Source organism: Aulonocara sp. 'chitande type north' Nkhata Bay, linkage group LG12 (genome assembly GCF_057382095.1).
Source record: "Aulonocara sp. 'chitande type north' Nkhata Bay isolate Kocher_YH1m ecotype deep benthic linkage group LG12, A_spYH_male_GT1.1, whole genome shotgun sequence".
In the NCBI taxonomy this organism is placed as follows: Eukaryota; Metazoa; Chordata; class Actinopteri; order Cichliformes; family Cichlidae; genus Aulonocara; species Aulonocara sp. 'chitande type north' Nkhata Bay.
The window spans coordinates 20,723,056-20,742,929 of NC_141355.1; the positions used below are offsets into that span (position 1 = coordinate 20,723,056).

The 19,874-nt window shown below is 39.0% G+C and overlaps 1 protein-coding gene across 2 annotated transcripts; it reads right to left on the bottom strand.

Moving 5' to 3' along the window:
* Nucleotides 1-291: 291 nt before the first annotated feature.
* lnpep (leucyl/cystinyl aminopeptidase) lies at nucleotides 292-18,719 on the bottom strand. Of its 2 annotated transcripts, XM_086314165.1 has the most exons (22): nucleotides 18,275-18,718; nucleotides 16,169-16,263; nucleotides 15,492-15,694; nucleotides 14,663-14,774; nucleotides 14,290-14,547; nucleotides 14,004-14,194; nucleotides 11,977-12,115; nucleotides 11,184-11,318; nucleotides 10,917-11,037; nucleotides 10,650-10,801; nucleotides 10,449-10,562; nucleotides 10,218-10,349; nucleotides 9,942-10,076; nucleotides 7,930-8,090; nucleotides 7,754-7,842; nucleotides 7,440-7,623; nucleotides 7,178-7,334; nucleotides 6,114-6,298; nucleotides 4,548-4,709; nucleotides 2,888-3,028; nucleotides 2,720-2,801; nucleotides 292-2,624 (listed from the first exon to the last, which is right to left on the bottom strand). In XM_086314165.1, the coding sequence occupies exons 1-22, from the start codon at nucleotides 18,300-18,302 to the stop codon at nucleotides 2,493-2,495; spliced, it is 3,108 nt and encodes a 1,035-aa protein (XP_086170291.1). In that variant the 5' UTR covers nucleotides 18,303-18,718; the 3' UTR covers nucleotides 292-2,492. The 2 variants fall into 2 exon arrangements, with proteins under 2 accessions (XP_086170291.1, XP_086170290.1); XM_086314164.1 differs by having other exon boundaries at nucleotides 10,449-10,801; nucleotides 18,275-18,719.
* Between the last annotated feature and the right edge of the window lie 1,155 nt (nucleotides 18,720-19,874).

Here is a 19,874-nt window from a genome sequence, read left to right on the forward strand (position 1 = left end):
ACAGACCTCTGCAGGCTAGGCACCAGCACCCTGTCTGCCATTAGGTTTCAGGATGAAATCCTTTGATTGTCATAAAAACTTCTGAGTATCATTTGGTTTTGGTTGTTTGACTTTATGTAATGATTTGGTATCCTTTTATTACTAACACATTACCCGGTCCATATCTGCATAGATATCCAGCATGCTTTTCTTTTTAACCACTGAGATCTGATGTGTTTTCAAAGTGTTTCTTAAACGTTTTTAAGCAGTATATAAACTATACAAACCTTTTGGAGGAAGAAAAAAAAAACCTTTATTATTTATATTTTTATTCAAATGAAGAGCAACAAAATGATAAAAGCATCTACAGCATTTCATTAATGTGCAACAAAAACAAAGACAGTCTGACTGGCTTTACTGCACATGTGGTCCTCTACAGTAGCCCTATCATCACATACTATGATTGCCAGGACTCTGACAGAAAATGAGACATGAAAATCAAACTCTCCGGCTAATGTAACAAGATAGTAAGGCCTTTCTAAGGAAAATGAGCCAAAATCATCAGGAGGATAAAAATGCAAGGATTCCAAAATATTTCTGTAAAGTCATTATAGATATAATGGAATAAATAAAGGGGGAAACTTTACTGGTAAAGTGTAACCAAATCGGTACCATCTCAGTTCTTCACAGTGCCGTACACCATCGTTCTCACCTGTTCACAGGAATAGTTGCATTCTCCGAAATAAAAAAAAGGCCACCATTACCAGCAACTGTGCACAGATGCCTTTGTAACAACAGTCTGTACTACTGTTTTGGACATTGGTTTTTTTTTTTTGTTTTTTTTTTTACATCAATGGAACAAACAATATTATGACCACCAAAAAAGAGATGCAGGCCTCCTGAATGTAATGATGATCACATTTCACCTGCCAATCATGGCAAGCAATAGAGTGAATAAGTACCGCTTTGGCTGAGGGTACAGCTGTACTTAAATAACATCTTGTTGCAAAACTGGAGGAGCTATCTCAAGACAATAAATAGTGAACATACAGAGGTGGTTAACACTGGACCAACTTTAAACATTCCTATTTTTGGCTGACAAGTAACAGCTTACTGAGCAAACTATCAACATGGATTGTTCTTCTGTATACTTTGGATACTTAAATATGCACATTAGCCCTTAAAACACAACATTCATGAGCAAATGACCTCCAGGTGTTGTCTCAAATCAAGAGATGCAGTAAAACACTTTAACCAAGACTCCTGATCAGGTAGATGTGTACAGTTACACACACACACACACACACACACACACACACACACACACACACACACACACACACACACACACACACACACACACACACACACACACACACACACACACACACACACACACACACACACACACACACACACACACACACACACACAAGAAAGCTAATTATTAAATTGTTTAAAGTTTAGATGTTTAAAATGGTACATCCAAAACGGCAAGGGAAAAGGCTTTGGGGTTGAGCATATCTACACTATAATTACAACTTTACAAGCGGAAAAAGCCAAAGAGTGAGTCTGTAAAGTGACTTCATTGCAGGAAAGTGATCCAAATTTAAAAAGAAAAAAAAAAAATTAAAAAATTGTTGATTAAAGCTTGGCTGGGATTAAAGTTTGGGGGAGAGATAGAAAGGAAGGAAGAAATGAATGTTTAGCTCCAGTGTGCACTGCCTGCTCTCACCTAAGACACAATGGCTATCATTTTAAACCTGCACTATTTTTTGTACATCATCTACAGTACACAGTGGGATATTTTTGTCAGTACATTCATTCAATACCAACACACTGGCATCTACTCATCAACGAACAAATCTTGTAGCCCAACCATGACTAGTATAGCAAACACTTGGGATCGCATGAATAATTAGTACAGGCTGACAGGTAGATATTCTTCCAACAAAAAGACACGTGGTTACTTTAACTCTAAGGATAATCCTATCTATCAAGTAACATTAATTTAAATTCATCATTGCTGAGAAATCCCTGACAGCTGCATCTTCACATACACAGTAATATTGACATTAATCATACTATTGAGTTTATTTTAAAGTGGCCGTTTTACAGCTCACGATGAAAGGTGCCTGAGAGGTGGTTGGGCCAAAGGAGTGTGGGTGAAAGCATGATTGTCTGCTCAGGCGTGAGGTTTAGATGAGAACTGCGGAAGAGGTTTGGTCAACAGCATAAAACATGAGGAGTGTGTATTGCATCTGACGACCCCCTGTCACAATCACACACACACAATCAGATCCACCCTGAGCTATCATGTACAACTTACAGGACCAATCTCAAAAATTAAAACAACCTGTCCAACCAGCTAGAGCACAACCACTGATTAGCGCTCTGGTCTGGATGAGGGGAGGTAAAGGACACAGTCCTAAGATAGTGCAAATACTGTTGTTGTCTCAAAGAAACAGCCCAGTTGCTTGTTACTGGGGTGGAGACTTGTTGGAGCATCCGTGTTACAGCCATTTTTGGAGTGTAGGCAGGTTCCTGTCCATCCAGCGCTGATTCAGCTTTATGGTTTCCAAAGCTTCCTGCACGCTCCTCATCTGAGAGCCACGCTCCTTCAGACCAGAGAAGAAAGCCTGCACCTATAAGACATCAAAACACACAAGCTCAGCTCACGAAACAAGTACACTGAGAGTCAAACAAATGCATTCTCATAAGAAATGACTTAAGGACATACTTTATGAAGTTGTGCCTGTGTGGAGGACTGGGAGGTAACAGATTTGATGATTGCCTGGATGGCAAAGGAGCCAATAGGGAACCTGCAGCCCAAAAGACAAAATCGTTGAATTTTCAGGTGAAATTATCTCAAAATGCTATACAAAGGGAAACTCTGAGACTAACTTACTTCTCTATGAGGCGGTCCCAGTTCTCTTGTATGAAGTCCCAGGCAAACAAACAACCAGCAAAGCTCTGACACATAGTGCTGATAACCAAAGGCAACTCCTGAGTCTGAATGAGACTTCCCCTCAGACCAAACGACAGAATCCTAGAAAGAAACCAAACATGTCAAAAGGACCCTGATTGTAACTACACAGCGTGGGGATCAAACAATCTTTAGTATAAAGAAGTACATTTTGAAAGCTTTAAGTTGAGATAGAGGAGAATTTTAAAAAACTGAAGCCATAAACCAAAGTGTAATGCTCTTTGCCGCTCTCCCTTAAAAATGTGCCAGAAAACAGAACATAGCATTACTTCAAAATAACTGGGAAGTCTGTGGTCATTACAATTCCCAGATCAATGTGAAAATGCACAAAATCTTCATTTGCTGACTTCTTGTTGAAATCTAGAAACATTTTTTATACTTTCACTCCTGTATACTAATGCTGGTATTATCACAAAAGGCTTAACAATACATCCTATTGAAAATTCAGGGGAGTTAATGACTTTACTGTAAAGCCATCCAGTGGGTCGAATTGGACCCTTTGGTGTTTGACACACGTTTGACACCACTGCCGTACATCTCAAAGGTTTATAACTATTATATTAACAGGTTTTAAAACAAATAACTTCTAATATACAAATCTCAACCTTTTAATAACAACATTTTCACGACTTGTTAAATATCCATGATAAATAAATGCAGATGTACAGAGAGACAGGGCAGTGTCTAGCAGATGTTGCGATTCACCAGTCACATCAATCTATGATCTATGTCCCTGCTCTCACTTATGATCACAAGCTCTGAGTAGTGACCAAAAGAATAAGACCGATGCAAGCAGCAGAAATGATCTTTCTTTGAAGGCTGTCTGGGCTCTTCCATGGAGACAGGACTCAGTGTAGAGCTGCTACTCCTCTGTTTTGAAAGATCCCAGCAGAGGTGACTAGGATCCCTTCTGGGCCCCTTTTGGATGAGATGTTTTGTGCCTGTTCTACCAGTAAGAGCCCCTGGGGCAGACCAAGGACATGCTGGAGAGATTACATCTGGGAGCAACTGACTTTACACCAGAAGAGCTGGTGGAGCAAGGTCTGTGCTTCTCTGCGTAGGCTGCTGTTTATTCACACCCGCATGGATGGAAATAAATGGATGGACTTACTGAAAAAGACATCAGCTACATTCTAACATAATCTAGCATCCCCAAAATGCAGTCTAATCAACTTATTGAAGATCAGTTTGTTTAGATGTGTGGGGCACCATTATACATTACAGTATAATGATGCCCCAAACGCAGAACAAGTTTGAAGTAATTTAATAACAGTTTTCCACCTGCTGAGTCAGTAAACATCAAGATTGCTTATGCCAGAAACAAAAAACAAACTATAAATACTTCGCAGGGTCAGTAACAATTTTTACATGTAAACTACAGTAATATAACTACAGCACTGACAAGGTGAGTAACTGTGAGACCTTGAGTATGTCAAACTTTTGCTCTGGTGGAATCAAGTGAAGTCATTTTAATGGCATCGCAGGACTTTGAGTTGCAGATGAAATTAATGGGCGGGGAAACGGACTTTGTTAAAATAGCGCATAATTAACAAATGCAAAAACAAACAAAAAAAAAACTTACTGTACTAAACGTTGTGGGTTCTGAGTGGATGCTAGGCCCTTTAGCATTTTCCGCTTCTCTGAATCGTACGTGGCATGTACATATATGTTGAAAAGAGCGTCCCAGGTTTCATCAGACCGGCCAGCCACTGTAAATACAGTCTGCTGCAGATCACCAGGAATCCTATGACAATAAATACAAAAGAAACAGACTTTTACTTTTGCTACTCAATTCTAATTTTCTGATTCCATTAGGTCCCATCACCTTCCATAGAGATTGAAAATGTGGCGTAAAACCGCAAAGGATTATGGGTACGAGTGGCAAGCGGTACTAGCACACGCAGGCTTTCACATGAAAACAGTCACACAGTGATAAAAAGAAACAGAAAGAATGGCAAGATGCTGTTGTATTATTAACTGCAATAGCCGGTCGCATACCAGCCACGGGAAGCCGACCGGTAAAGAGATCAGTTGTTATCGGATTACGTTGTGGAAGAGAAATTGTTTAAGCCATGTTTCCGAAGTAACAAAGAGCCGACGGATGACCTGGATTGCAGCCATTCAAAGACCAAATATAATGTCCCAGAACACTCCAGTTCACATGTTAGTCTGCTCCAAGCATTTCCATAAAGGTAAGTCTTCTGTTTAACATGATTGTTGATGTAGGTTACAAATAAGTCTTATATTGATTTGAAATGAATTCGTTACGCTATGCTGCTTTGTTCACTGTGGCTTTGCGGGCCAATGTTTGTTGTGTTTTGTAGGAAAACCAGCCTACAAAATGCTGGAATACAGACTGGGCACCCTCTATCAACCTGGGTCATACTGATTTTAAAGCTGCTACCACAGCGGGATTTGATCGGTTAAGAGAGAGAGAGCTCAAAACAGCCATGAAAAGTCCCACATATATGTGCCCAAGTGTTGTATTGAAGCAATCAAGTGATGAATAACTGTTTTCCAATATGTTGTTTTAATATGGTTTTTTGGCATTGTTGATTTGTTTTTCACCGAAGCAGCTAATAAAGCATGATGGAATACAATGTTGCGTCTTTCCTGTAAGATTCTATAATAGAATGAAACAATAATGCCAGTTATAAATAGAGACATTGAATTGAATGAATTCTTATTTTATTTCTATTAGATCTGAAAATGTTGTGTAATACTACAACCTGAAATGACAAATAGATTGTGTTGGCCAGGAGATAAAGAAAAAAATGTAACAACAGCTGTGAAATGGAATAGTCCAAATCACCAAAGTAAACTGGACCTGGGCTTGTTGTAGGGATCTGAAGTTTTTAAACATTTTGTGAGTGCATACACTCACCGTCGTTTTGTACACAACAGTTTTGGGGGCAAATAAAATGCAAGTAGGGATTAAAACCGCAGAATTAATGATGCTGGAAATACTAGCTCTTGATGCAGTGTTTTGATTTTGTTGCCACTCCTACCCACAATACAATGCGCAAAAGTCACGTGGTCTGTCAATCTCTATTTCTAAAATGATGTTTGACTAATACTGTTCACCGTGTTACCAGCTTGAAACGAAGCAGAGTAAGACAATGAAATGTTTGTTGTGCTCTGGACGTACCTGAGAGTACCATTTGACTCCATGTACTTTTTGAACAGGGACGTGGCCTGCTGGGTGCAGTTTTCATCATTCAGATTACAGGCCATCTCCAGCAGAGCAGAGCGCAGCTCCTGTTTGGACACATTCTCTTCTTCTTCCCATGTTTGTTTGGCCGTCAGATTACGAAATTTGCTCATAATAAAATTCTGTCAAAAAACAAACAAACAAAACAAACCCCAAAACAAAACACATTCATTAGCATGATAAAGCCAAAACGCAGATGAACTAGGAAAAAGACTTGCTCTGACCTTATCAAAGATACGTTATGTGTTAAGTGTCAAATCAAAGTCAGATTTTTTTTTTAGCAAATTAAAGTTTTATCACGTAATATGACGTAAAAAAAAAGAGAAAAAAAAAAGAAGTAATGTTAAAAGATGTAGATTAATAGTGAAATTAAAGAACGTCATACTGGCCGTTTTGTGAAATGTAACAATTGTGTCAATCGTGTTTACTGTTGAAGTCACTGCTGCTAGAAGAAGCAGGAGGAATTGTAAAGTGTACAGGGCTATACTCTCTGCTCAGATCCAGAGAAATGCGGCAAAACTGATCAGAAAACTCTTAACAGTATAAATGGATGACAAACCAAAGTACATTGCAAAATCAGTCCAAGAAAAACGAGGCATTCTTCAATGGCCAAGACATTCACCTGATCTCAATCAAATAGAGCAACTTTTCAGTCAAACTGAAAAAGAAGACAGAGAGACCCACAAATAAGCAGCGGCTGAAGGTGGCTGCAGTAAAGGCTTAGCAGAACATCTTAAGGGAGAAAACACACCAACTGGGGATACCTGTGAGTCCTAGACTTCAGGCAGGACTGCAAAGGACTTTTAGCCAGGTATTGAAAACTACCCTAGATACAGCTAATGTAAAGTTTTTTATTAAACCCCCTGAATTAAAGATTCAAGTCTGCACTTCAATCACATCTTGGCAGTTTGATTTAAAATCCATTGTTTTGGAGTCAGAAGCAAAACTTTAAAAATTCTGTCTTTACTGAAAATCTAATTTCTTGGGTGTGAGTTCAATACCTTCATGCGGGATGCAAGATTAGACTCCTGTCTTTTTTCAAGCTGTCGGTAGATATTATTGAGCTGTAAAAGGGCCTCTGTCACAGGAGAAGTCTCAGTGTCCGCTGAGACATATTTCAGTAGATTTATGACCTGCAGGAAGGACACACGTCCCAATCTAGTGACGACACGGGACAAACGAGGAACAGAAGAGCATCAAAATGAAGCAGAAGAAATTTAAAAAAGACTTTCATCACTAAATGCAATTAAAAGACTTTGATACCTGGAGAGAGCAAAGATGTTATGTATAAGTGAAGCACGGTCCTCGTGTGTAAGAACGCCGACATTTGAGAACAAAGCTTGAGCAAGAGCAGACCAGCCATCCTTTCCGTAGTCCACTATGTAGAAGCCTGTATTTTTGTAGTTCAACTTCAGCCAAGTTACATTTTTTGACAGCTTAAATGTGTCTGAAAATACAAAAAAAAACAAACAAACCCCAAAACAAAACAAATAAACACATGAATACACTTAAAACTTTTCATTCGAGAGCAGCTCAGCCAAGGACAATTAGAATAGGTTTCTATTTTAGTCTTTTACCTGATTTATTTTTCAGAGTGAAAACCTGTCTGCACTCAGGGGCCAAACTACAGCTGTCGTTCACGTACGTCACTGGAATATGCCACAAGCTAAACAGAGTGCACACTACAGTTAGCACGGTGGTGTCCTTATGATTTATGTGTGTCTGTCTGTCTGTGTGGTAATGTGTAACCCACCTTGACGTATGCGTGGTATTGTCAGATGTGAGCAAGAAGTGCTCCTGTGCGAGTGTCACCTGGTTTCCCATGAGGTTCACAGTGACCAGTGGGAAGCCTTTCTGTGATGTCCACGATGTCATCATCTGCGATACATTCATGTGGTGCGTGGACTTATCGGTCTGAGGATAGGAAGGGGAATATTTGATCTGTGTGTGCAGCCAAATGTCACGCTTTCATTTTTTCTCCACACATGAGAATTAGTGTAGAAGGGGACTCATATTTTGCAGCTATATTCTCAAAATTTGTGCAAACAATTACAATTTCTAGTATCCAAATGGCAACAAAGTGTACACTACTCACAGAATCTATCCAAAAAGATCTCTTTGATGAACAGATCAAAGATAAACTCTAAACTATGAGAGACTTGTTGATCAAGTTGTTAGCATTGTGGCAGACAATAAGATGACTAAGCAAATGAAAGCATCAACTTTAACTGAGGTCATTAGGTTGAAACACTCTTGTCACAATTATATAGTCTTTGCATCTGTCTTGTGCTCTGCCATCAAAAGGGAATAAGCAAGAGAACAAGCAAGGGAACATTCTATGTAGAGCATATTAGCTACATTTGAATTATAGATTGACTGCAATACCTCAGCAAAGAGTAAACAGAATAAAAATATCTATTTAAAAAAAGAAGTTCTAAATAATCTCCATTATGAGACTATTTACCAAGTTAGAAAACAAGGTAATATAACATATCTATATTTAACAGGACTATTTTCAAAAGGCCTTATAAGAGCCTACTCAGGACTCATATGTAATCATCTGTATCTTGCATAGTTGCAATGCTATCCACTAACAAAATCTTTCCTTATATGCAAAGACGTAAACAGTGTAGTACAGATAAAGCACTTGTAGTTGCTGCTACAGTAGATTAGAGCCCATCAGGCATTATCTATTTACTAGTTTGATATCAGCAAGTATAATGTTGATAGATGACAAGTTAAAAAAAAAAAAAGTAAAGCAGGGACAGGAGAAACACTCTTTAACCAGGTTATGAGTGTTGGTGTTACATAGTTTGTTCACCAGAGGGCACTATGCATCTTCCTTTTTGGTAACATGGGTGTTTGGAACTAGGATACATCCTGGTGACTAATTTTCTAGCCGTTTAAATGAGAGAGAAAAACTTTGTTTACTCAACGAGCCCAAAGGTCAGAACCTTCTTACAAATATTTCATTTGTATTTTAAGGGCTATATGAACCCATTAATCATATTTCTTATTAGACAATCATGTTTTAAATGTTGCTTAAAGGTGCGGCACTTTACATTCTGTATAATGTTGTAAATATGCACAATATCAGATTAACTTACAGCCTTTGGCTAGCCATAGCAGAACTAGCAGCAGTAGCCTCAGTTTCTTCCTGTCTAGCTTCTACACTCCAGTTTACTCCAGTTTATTCTGGCAAAACCAACCTACGGCTGCTCATGCTTTCCTATAAAGTACTACAGATAAGCGCAGGCAGCACTCTGGCAGCCATCTGTTTTACTTTTCCCTCGTTCATTTACAATTTCCTTTCACGGACACACAGAGAGGTGTGTGCAGCCAACTGTAAAGGCTGCAGTCTGACAGTGCCCAGCGGTTGTGTAACATCTTTGACAATATCTTCCATTTAAAAAAATAAGAATGCTACATATAGCCAACTCTTATTTCTAGCAGCAACGTTTGAACTTCTAGTCAATTAGTCATGCACATCTTTTAACACAACAACCAGCTGATCCATGCAGATTTAGGGAGAGTGTAAATGAGTAAATAAATAGGTGTTGTGCGACAGAAAGAAAAAAAAATTGATTTTTAAATCAACAAATATTGGTATTGGTCTTAAAAATACTGTATTGGTCAAGCTCTATGGTAAATTTTACCAAGGCTACATTTTGCCACAATCCCACTTCACAAAGGGGAAAAAATAACCAGCCACTGTGTCAGTAAAAACACACATATGCATGAACATAAAAAACACACCACTAATACCTGTGTGAGGCTGTTCCAGAGGTCATCAGTGTCTGTATTTAATCCACTGAACTGTTTGAGATATTCAATGATACCCTTTCTGAACTGTTGATCTCCGGGGAAGGAAGCATTCAGCATTAGAAGAATGGATGCACCCTGGAAGACAAAGAATAATAAACTAGCAATAAACTATCAAGAATTCATGTGAGGGTCACTATTTCCTTAAATGAACAGCTAGAAATCAAAGTTAAGTGAATTAATGAACAGCATGTGATGTACTTATAAGTCAGAGTTTACCTTTTCATAAGAGACAGAGTCAAACATCTCCTCTACTTGTTCTGTTGTATTAACGTCTGTCGACACAGCGTGCGAGGAGTTTAGTGCATCTTTGTCTAGGGCTCTGAACCGCACTGAGAGGAATAAATTACCCTGCAAACAAACAGGACATACTGCATATGTAGGAGCACATAACATTATCTGATTTAAAACTATGACAAATAATTTGGCAAGCTACACGGCAGAACGTACAGTTTCCAGGTCGGGCGACACTTCCTGCAGTGACATGTACTCCATGTAAGTGGCAAAGCCTTCGTTGAGCCACAGGTCATTCCACCATGTCATAGTCACCAGGTTTCCAAACCACTGTAAAACAAAAAAAAACAAAAAAACATTGGACATGTGAACATATTCACTGTTTCTTTTCACAGATACAAACACAAACAAAAGTACCTGATGAGCAAGCTCATGTGCTATGACAGAAGCCACCACTTGTTTTTCCAGGAGAGAAGACTCTTTGCCCACTAACAAAGTGGTTTCCCGAAAAGTGATTAGCCCCCAGTTCTCCATGGCTCCTGCCAGGAAGTCAGGAATAGCTACCAAGTCTGACACCAGAGAAAGACAGCATATGGGGTTGTGTAAAAACGGGACAGGGGGAGAACAGTTACACAAGGATAGAGCACAGAGTGTGTATAATTAAATATCCATTGATTTACTCACCTAGTTTTTTGAGAGGGTAATTAATGTCAAAGAAGTTATTGTAAAACTCCAGCAGTTTAGAGGTTATGGTCAGAGCATACTCAGTGTGCCCATTTTTCTCTGGTACAGAGTAGACTGACACCTAACACAAACAATAAAAGGTATTTATATGTATACACATATATATAGTTTATCAACAACAGCACAGCCTCACTGAAAAATACATTTTAAAAAAAATATTTGCAGAGGCTGAACTGAAACAGAAAAATATTTCTCTGCTAGACCTACCTGGGTTTCTGAAACATTTTTGGTGTTAGGGGTGAAGTCAGCAACGATGAAGGCCACCAGGTAAGTGCTCATGTTAACACTGGTCTTTTCAAACTCATCCTGCACAAGGCCATTGGAGAGATTTGTGGATTTTGCCTGAAATACACAAAACAAGGATGTATTGAAGTCCTCTGCAATAAATCAGTATTGTTGACTTATTGTGGATGAATACAGCAGTGCAGCACACCATCTGGTAGTATTGACTGTACCCCCACCGTGACCTGAGAAGCCATAGTGGTTACAAGAATTACAAAGTCTTCAGGACAGGATATTATTATAATTATGCTTTGTAAACTGTGGTTACATAGTGACAAAGCACAATTGTAAGTTTACTGCAACTGACAGTATCTTAAAAAATCGAAACTCTGTGAACTCTATAATACAGTGGACAAACCCATCATGTAAGCCTCCTCAGAAGAAAGCATATTTCATTTTGTACATCCAAGCCGGTATGTAACAGCTGGCATTAATTTAAAATTGTCACCATTCAGCATCTGTACAAAAAAAGAAGAATCACTTCTTCAAAAGCCAAACCTCTATTAGGATGTTAAACTCTCATGCTACTGTAACCAAATGTAATTCAAACCTTGTGTCAGTTTTCATACATTTAAATCTAGTCGGATACTGCCAAAAATAACAAATGAACAAGTGAATAAAAATAATTCAACCACATATGAATGAAGCCTTATAAAACACTGAGTAGAATGTTTCAACCATTAGTATCATAATGCAAAACTCATTCATTTTAAATTACCTTGGGCATGTTTGAAAGAGTCATGTAGGTTTTTTTTCTGCTGATTTTAATCAGGAATGTCGCTTTGAAAGCTGGTTCATCAAAACAAGGGAAGGTTTTCCTGGCCGACAGCGGCTCAAACTGTGTTGCTGCTAGGACCCTGGGGAAAAGAGGGGGTGAACATGACCATGCTGGAAATGTTTAAACTCCATAAAACATTTTCTTTCTGTATTTGTTATTTTTAAAGCACTCATTTGTTAGACTGTGGCGATGAGATGAGCTGACTCCATAGTCTGTACTTATGGCAGAACCAATTCAATTGTTCCTATATAGCACCAATTCACAACAATAGTCGCCTTAATGTGAAGTATATTTTAAGTGTAAGACCCTACAGTATTAGAAAAAAACTCCAACAAGACATCCCCGTGTGAGCAAACACGTGACAACAGTAGGAAAGAAAAAAACCCTTTTAACAGGAAGAAACCTCCAGCAGAACCAGGCTCGGGAAATGACAACTATCTGCCAGTTGAGAGTGAAGGGAAAGGGTAGACAGCAGAGAGAAACAGGTCAAAAGGAAAACTATAAGAGAAAAGGCAGGAGTTTTATAAGTACTAATGATTAAATGCACTAGTAGTGTATAAACACACAGGGAGTGAAAAGAAATGAGTGAAGATGAACTTGTCAGTGCATCATGGGAAGCCCCCAATAGCCTACGCTTAGTACAGTATGAGTCAGGGTCATTAGACCCAGGCTTGACTGTAATCTTTATCAAAAAAGAAAGCTTTGAACCTAATCTTAAAACGTAAAAGTAGAGTGGGAGAAGCCGTCTGTCTCTTCAAGTCCAAACTGGGTGCTGGTTCCAAAATACACGGACCTGATCGATGAAGCCTCCGATTCTACTTTTAAAAACTGTAGGAACCAAAATTAAACCTTGAATCTGAGAGCAAAGTGCTCTAATGAGGTGATATGGTCCTAAGAGGTCTTAAAGATAAGGTGGGACCTGATTATTCAAGGTTTTGTATATAAGGAGAAAAATTTTAAATTAAATTCTGGTGCCAATAAGAGAAATACGGTCTTTCTTTCTAGTCTCACAGCAGCATTTAGAATCAAATGAAGGGTTTTCGTGGACTTTTAAGGACAGCCTGATAACAATGCATTACAACAGTCCAGCAAGAAGTAATAAATGCATAAACTAGTTTTTCAGCATCATTCTGACAGGATGATTCTAATTTTAAAGATCTTGTCCACATGAATGAAGGCAGTCCTATATATTTGCTTGATGTGCACGCTGAAGGACATATCCTGGTCAAAATGACTCCAAGATGACTCACAGTGTTACTAAAGGTAACACTATGAGGCCATCTGAAGTAAATATCCTGTTAGATTTTTAGGGCTGAGTACAATAACCTCAGTTACATCTGAATTTAGAAGTAATTTAGGCCTTTATGTGTTTATGACATCCCTTTAATTTAACTAGTTGATTTGCATGACCTGGCTTCATGGATAAATAACGCTGTGCATCATCTGCATAGCAATAAAACTGTATGCAGTGTTTTGTTATAAGGTTGCCTAAATGAAGCAAGTATAAAGTAAAAAGTATTGGTCCCAGCACAGAACTCCACGACTAACTAATTGGAAATCTATCCAACAGATATGACTCAGACCATTGCAGCACAGTTCATCTAATACAAACAGTATGTTCTAATATCTGTAGTAAAATCTTGTGGTCAGTGGTAGCAAACACTGTACTGAGGTCTAACAGGACAAACGCAGATATGAGTTCATTGCCAAAGGCCATTAGAAGATGTTTCATAACCTTCACTAATACTGTTTCAGTGCTATGATGCACTCTCAATCTTGACTGATTAACTAGTCTAGTTAACTAGTCTTTCAAGATTCTTTGAACTAAAAGGAAGATTAAAAACAGTCTATAATTAGTTACAACAGCTGGAACAAATAAGAACTTTTTAAGTAATGCCTTAATTACCGCCACCTTAAAAGCTTGTGGTAAGTAGCCTGCTAATAAACAGCCAATGAGCAAGGGGTACCTTTTGTTTTCATCCTTATCAATGTAGAAGCTCTTGTAGAAACCATCATATGCGTTTGAGAAGTTGGCAGAATATTCCATTGTCAAAACACAGTACTGGCCTGCTTTCAGCTCCTCTGAGAAATTAACAGCTAACTGCTGTCTGGGTTTGTATTCCAGTACAGTCACATCACTGGCCTGCCCATCACCCAACTGGAAGAGAGAAAGTGTTAGTCACAGACTAGCAGACAAAAAAAAAAAAAAGTAAATTTATTCATCAGAACACAAAAAATTCTCTTCAAACCCACTTTGAAGGTTGCTTTGGTAATGTTGAGATTAGCACCATGGAATACAATGCGGTTTGTGCTGTGAAGTATAGACATGCTGATAACAGTTCTGCCCGTGAAGGTCATTTTGTCGAGGTCGGGGTTCAGGGTGAGGTCATAGCTGAGAGGTTTTATGCTTTGAGGGAGTCGGAGCTGTGCCCATGGAAACAATTCACCATTTGTGGAGATGGGGTAGACTGGCTCAATGGGATTGGTCTTGTTTGGCTTATGACAACCTGCCTGCAGAGGATAGAGAGTTGGAGTGAGCAATGAATGTGTGACTGAGCATGGAGAAAAATAAAATGTTTTTGCTCTGAAATTGATATTCTTGAAGACTAATTAATATTTTCCTTACTTTAGTAAAGGTGCAGCCAGGTAGGAAGTAGAATACCATGGTCACTGAGGCCACTATCACGAGGAATAACACACATACAACTATGGTACGTGATGAGGGTCGTGAACATGACCTGAAATCAAAACGAGATTAACATTACTTACACTAACTCATTTTAAATATGAAGAGGATCTCTCTGCTAACTTGATTGTCAAGTTTTGGTTAATGCGAGCTTTCATAACCGGCATTTAGACAGCGAGTATAAAAATGATCATCTTTCAGTATGAGACAGTTTGCCGGTGAAAGTTGAAGCCTTCACATGCGAAAGTTTTTTATTATGTGACAGGATGTGGTATCTGCATACAGCTTTTTTTAACATTTACCTTATGTAGTCAATAACAGTACTTTGAGGTTAACCTGCACAATTATTTTAACTATGACTTTGCTATATTTAATGGTTACTTTTTTGATCCGGAAGCACAACTCAAACTTAGACCATCTTAGCCTGTGTTGTCATTGCTGTCATTTCATTCTTGGCACAATGACATAATATAGTTTTAAAACAAAATTGGAATTGTAGCCACAAGTTTTCTGACAGGACTCCTAACAGCATGTCTCTTCATAAATATATATTTGTTTTTCAACAGTACTAACAACTCTGCTGGGCAAACAGGGACTACCAATGTTGTTGTACATGCTGTACTTTTATCTTCCGACTCACTAAGTCAAAATTTGTTTTCCAAAAATACTCAGATCATATAATAATACTAAAGTATTTATGAAGCCCTATATGCCACAGAGAAAAAATAATTTTTTAAGTAAACTTGCTGCACATTATCCCATACTTTACCTTGGTGGTGCCTGTCTGGTGTAAGGAGAAGAGTTGGATCTGTGAGCAGAGCTTCGGTTCATAAAAGACATGCCCAACAAACGTGCTGAAGACTCGCAGTCCTCCTCATCGTCATCCATGTCGTTTTCCCCCAGGCCTCGCACAAGTAACCGTGAACTACGGGGTTCATATGTCACTTCATCTGGATCAAGAGCAGGAAACGTCTGGAGAGAGCATATCCAGTAGGTTCTATTATCCTCTGGTTAAATCATGCAGATTCCTATTCATTGTATAGACTTTCCATGTAAGTTAGTTAGCACGGGGTAAAATGTCATATGTAGAGGGGGTGACGAGACTGAGTGCAGAGAAATGAATGATAAAAACAATAATCAGGTAAGAGAAGAGTCCAGATAACAGGTAATGAAAGAAGATGTGTTTTAATAATGATTGTAGCTGTCCTTTCTGCAGCTGCAAAAGGATCGAGGAGCTTTAAGAGAGGATTTGGTGACTATTAGAGAATGAGAAAGTGTAAAGACTTTATCTATAAGGCTGTATGATGCAGCATCACTGCGGTGACTGAAAACTAAAACTGCATATGAAGTATTACCATGATGAAGAGATAGCATTGTCAGACAGAAGCAGCTTACAACTATTTGCCCCAATTCGCTCACATTATCAACCCTGACATACTGGCATACCGGAAAGGCTGTGGAGTCTTTGGCTAAATCCACAACATCGGGCTCTTCTTCAAACATGCTGTTCTCAATCATGTTCCTCGGCAGGCTGGCACGCTCTGTAGCACAAAGAGGAAGAGAAATCAGACAGATGCTGCTAAAAAAAAAGGGAAATGATTGAAAGGAGAGAGATGTAACAGAATTAAGATGTAGAATTACAGAGTAGCAGAAGAGACTATCTGGCACAAAGAGCAATGTTGTCACTGAATGCGCTTTCAACACAAAGCCACGTTTCATAAAGTGCTCACAGAGTTTTTGCAATTTCCCGTTAGAACACCTTCTTCAGTATTTCCTGCTTCTTTTATCTACACAGAACAGGTTTATCAGGTTGTTGAAAGACTAAACTGCAGACATTACAAACCTGGAATAACTTCTTCTCCACAGGGAAAAGAAGTGAAAAAAGTCCCCAAATAGGAAAACGCTAAAGCAAAGACTACTCATCACTAGACCATGTCACATGCAGTTTTTAAAGGCGTGCATTTCCTCAAACTAACCTGCATATGCAGCTTTATGACAAGAGAAGGCCTTGTTTTACAAACTTTAAGTCACTGCCTGGAAGCCAGACTTTCCCCACAGTAATTCCTGAAACAATCAGAGGCATGTTCAACTTCCTAATTCAATAACTAAAGTATTAAAATGATGAACTGTGCAACTCTGCAGTTTCAGCCCCACAGTCCATTCATGGTTTTACAGCCTAAACAGTTTTCACTTTCCATTTCATGGCTGTAAGTGGAAAGCACAGAAAGACACTGAACACCTCAAGTGTTCACTCAAAAACAACTACAGCAAACAAAGATGAGCTTTAACTCCCAAAGAAAGTCAGCAGACCAGAAATGTCAGAGGTGAATTATTTTGCTCCTTGTGTGCTCAGTACAGTGTTTCTGATATGACAGCGTGGGTCGACACAGTCTCCCTGTCTGGACCACACTGCTGCATGATGAATATCTAGAAATAGGTTAGGAGCTAAGCAATGGGCAAAGTGGAAGGTCTACAAGGGTTTATAAGAATAGCAGTGACTAAACACGTTAAACAGATATTTCATATGAGCAAAATGACATTCTCAGAAGAGAGAAGTGGTTATGGTGATGGTTATGATTAAGCAGGATAAATGTAAAACACCCACAGGTCTGTGTGTAAATACACTAAAGCAGTCTATCGGCAAACTGGGGTTTTCCTGTTTATGCAAAACAAGTACAAACCCAACAGCAGACTCACAGAACTACAGCTAAATATGTGCCTGTGTTTGGCAGGTGTGTCCCCAAGTAATAAAACACAGAAAACACACTGCAAAATGGCTCACTCTTTAAAGTTTATAGGAAGGGAGAATATGTAAACGTTTTAACATCATTATCTGATGAAAATGTGATTACGAAATACAAGTTTGGTCTCAGAAAATCACCAAGTCACAATCAAACCTCCTTACATGCACGCAAAGATACACAAAAACAGGAAGTCAAACTACAGTGATTTTGCTGCTGCTGCTACTTTCCTCTGAGCTGTTATAGTGTGTACACTGCCCTCTCTTTTGTTTGCTCTAATAAAACAATGCACGTCCTGGGACCATAACAGAGGTTATAAACAACATGAGCGGCTGGGAGCGTGACTTATCGGCGCTCCACGTCAGGAGAAAACACAGCAGCTATCAAACCAAGCACACTTATATCGAGCGAACAGTGCTGCTATGCTGTTACAGATAACTTGAAACGTAACAGGGTGCTGTGTTAACACAACCTCTGTTCTTAAGCTGTTAGAAATGTGTTTCACTATCTTTATTTCAGTTAAAATATTTAAGCAGCCCACTGATTGATGCTTATGGGGAAATGAAACTCGTATGCAAATGTAAGTGTCATGTCACGGTAGGACTATCAACAATCAACAAGATCGATTGAGAGTAAAATTAAGGAAATTACGCAGCAAAGACAAAGCTGCTTTAATACAGTTTTTAAAAAGTCAATCGCAGCATGTGTCCTCGGGTGAATGTCACTCCCAGCCAAATGTCCCGACAGTTATTAGCTGGCCTGCTGCTGTTAGCTTGCTCTTTTACTGTACCCTCTGCCCGTGTCTACTTACCTGAACTGTTACTGTCAAACAAATCCATGGTAAGATATCTCAAAAGATCTTGTCCCGTCCAAAACAAAAAAATTGGGAAACCTCTGCACTCTCAAAGACGCTAGACAGCCGAAATGATTTTATCGCTGGCAACAACCCACCGCAGGCTCCCTGACACTACACTAGCGGTAGCTAACTACGTAGTAGCTAGCCTGAAACTAGCCAACTTCTGACAATTGTAACCGACTGAAATACATTCAGTTAGCTAACGTTAGCCGCTTTCCATAACTTTATCGCCCATAGCTGTTTATTCAAGTTAAAAAGCGAGTAAGGGGCGGTTGTCGTTAACTAATACACCTTGAGCTAAAAACACATGAACTACTCTTGCTCGCTAAAACGCTCGACAAACAACAAACACACGAGCAAATGACACTTTTCCTCCTCTCCGATCAGTTGTTGACGACCTCCCGTCAAATTACAATACTCACATCTGATTGGATGTTCCCACCGGGAGGCGGGGCCACGTGCACGACGGATGCTTGCGCCCCTACCAAAATAGGTTTTTTGGTTCTCCTGAGAGGACGACGTTCGTGTATATGGTAAATACAGCGTTTTTATATTCTATTTTGGATGTGTATGCATGTTTGTGTAAAGTGGGGGAAATAATTATTCCATTCCCTGTTGACTTCCAAAGACATGACCAGTGCCTAGATTTTATGATAGTTTCATTTTAATCGCGAGAGACATAATATCAAACTATAATCAAGAAAAACAGATAAAAGTTATAGGTTGATTTTCATGTCATTGAGGGGACTATTTGATCCCAAGCAAAACAAACCCTTCTTGACAAGCACAGCAGTAAGATGTTTTTTGGAGTTGGTCAGCAGGTTTGTTCCCTCTCCTTTAGGGTTCTTGGTTGCTGTTTTTCAGCTCCCTCCACAGATTTTCTGTAGGACTGAGGTCTAGAGACTGTCTAGGCAACAGCATGATCATAATTTGCTTCTTCTTTAGCCACTCCTTTGTGGACTTGGTGGTATGTTTTGTTTTGGTTTTATCATCCACGACCCATCTTTAGTATTCCGGCTTAGGGAAGGAGGTTTTCATCCAGATTTTACAGTGCCGTCCATCAACCCTTCATTGTAGTTAAGTTGTCCTGTACCCTTAGCAGAAATGACCCCAAATCTTCTCTGGATCATTTAGATGTTCACTGGCAAACTTAAGACGGCCTGTACTGTGCCCTCTTGAGCAGGGAGACCTTGCAGGCACTGCAAGATTTCAGTCCATTACAGTGTAGTGTGTTACAGAAAGTGTTCTCTGTGACTGTGGTCCCAACTGCCTTCAGATCATTAACAAGCTCCACGTTTTGGACTATGTGTGTGTTTTTGTTGTTTTAGTATAATAACAACAAATAAAGATTTATGATAGGACAGAACTTAAATAGGAAGTTACAATGATGATTATACTAAACAGTGGCGATGTGGTGGGAATAATAAGCTTATACTTCTTCCTACTCCTTTATTCTCTCCCTTGTTTTTGTTGTCATGCTATTTAAATTGTTTTACTTTCATTTACAGCCTAAACCCTAATGATAGGCATTAAGTATTTATACCAAGACCCTAAC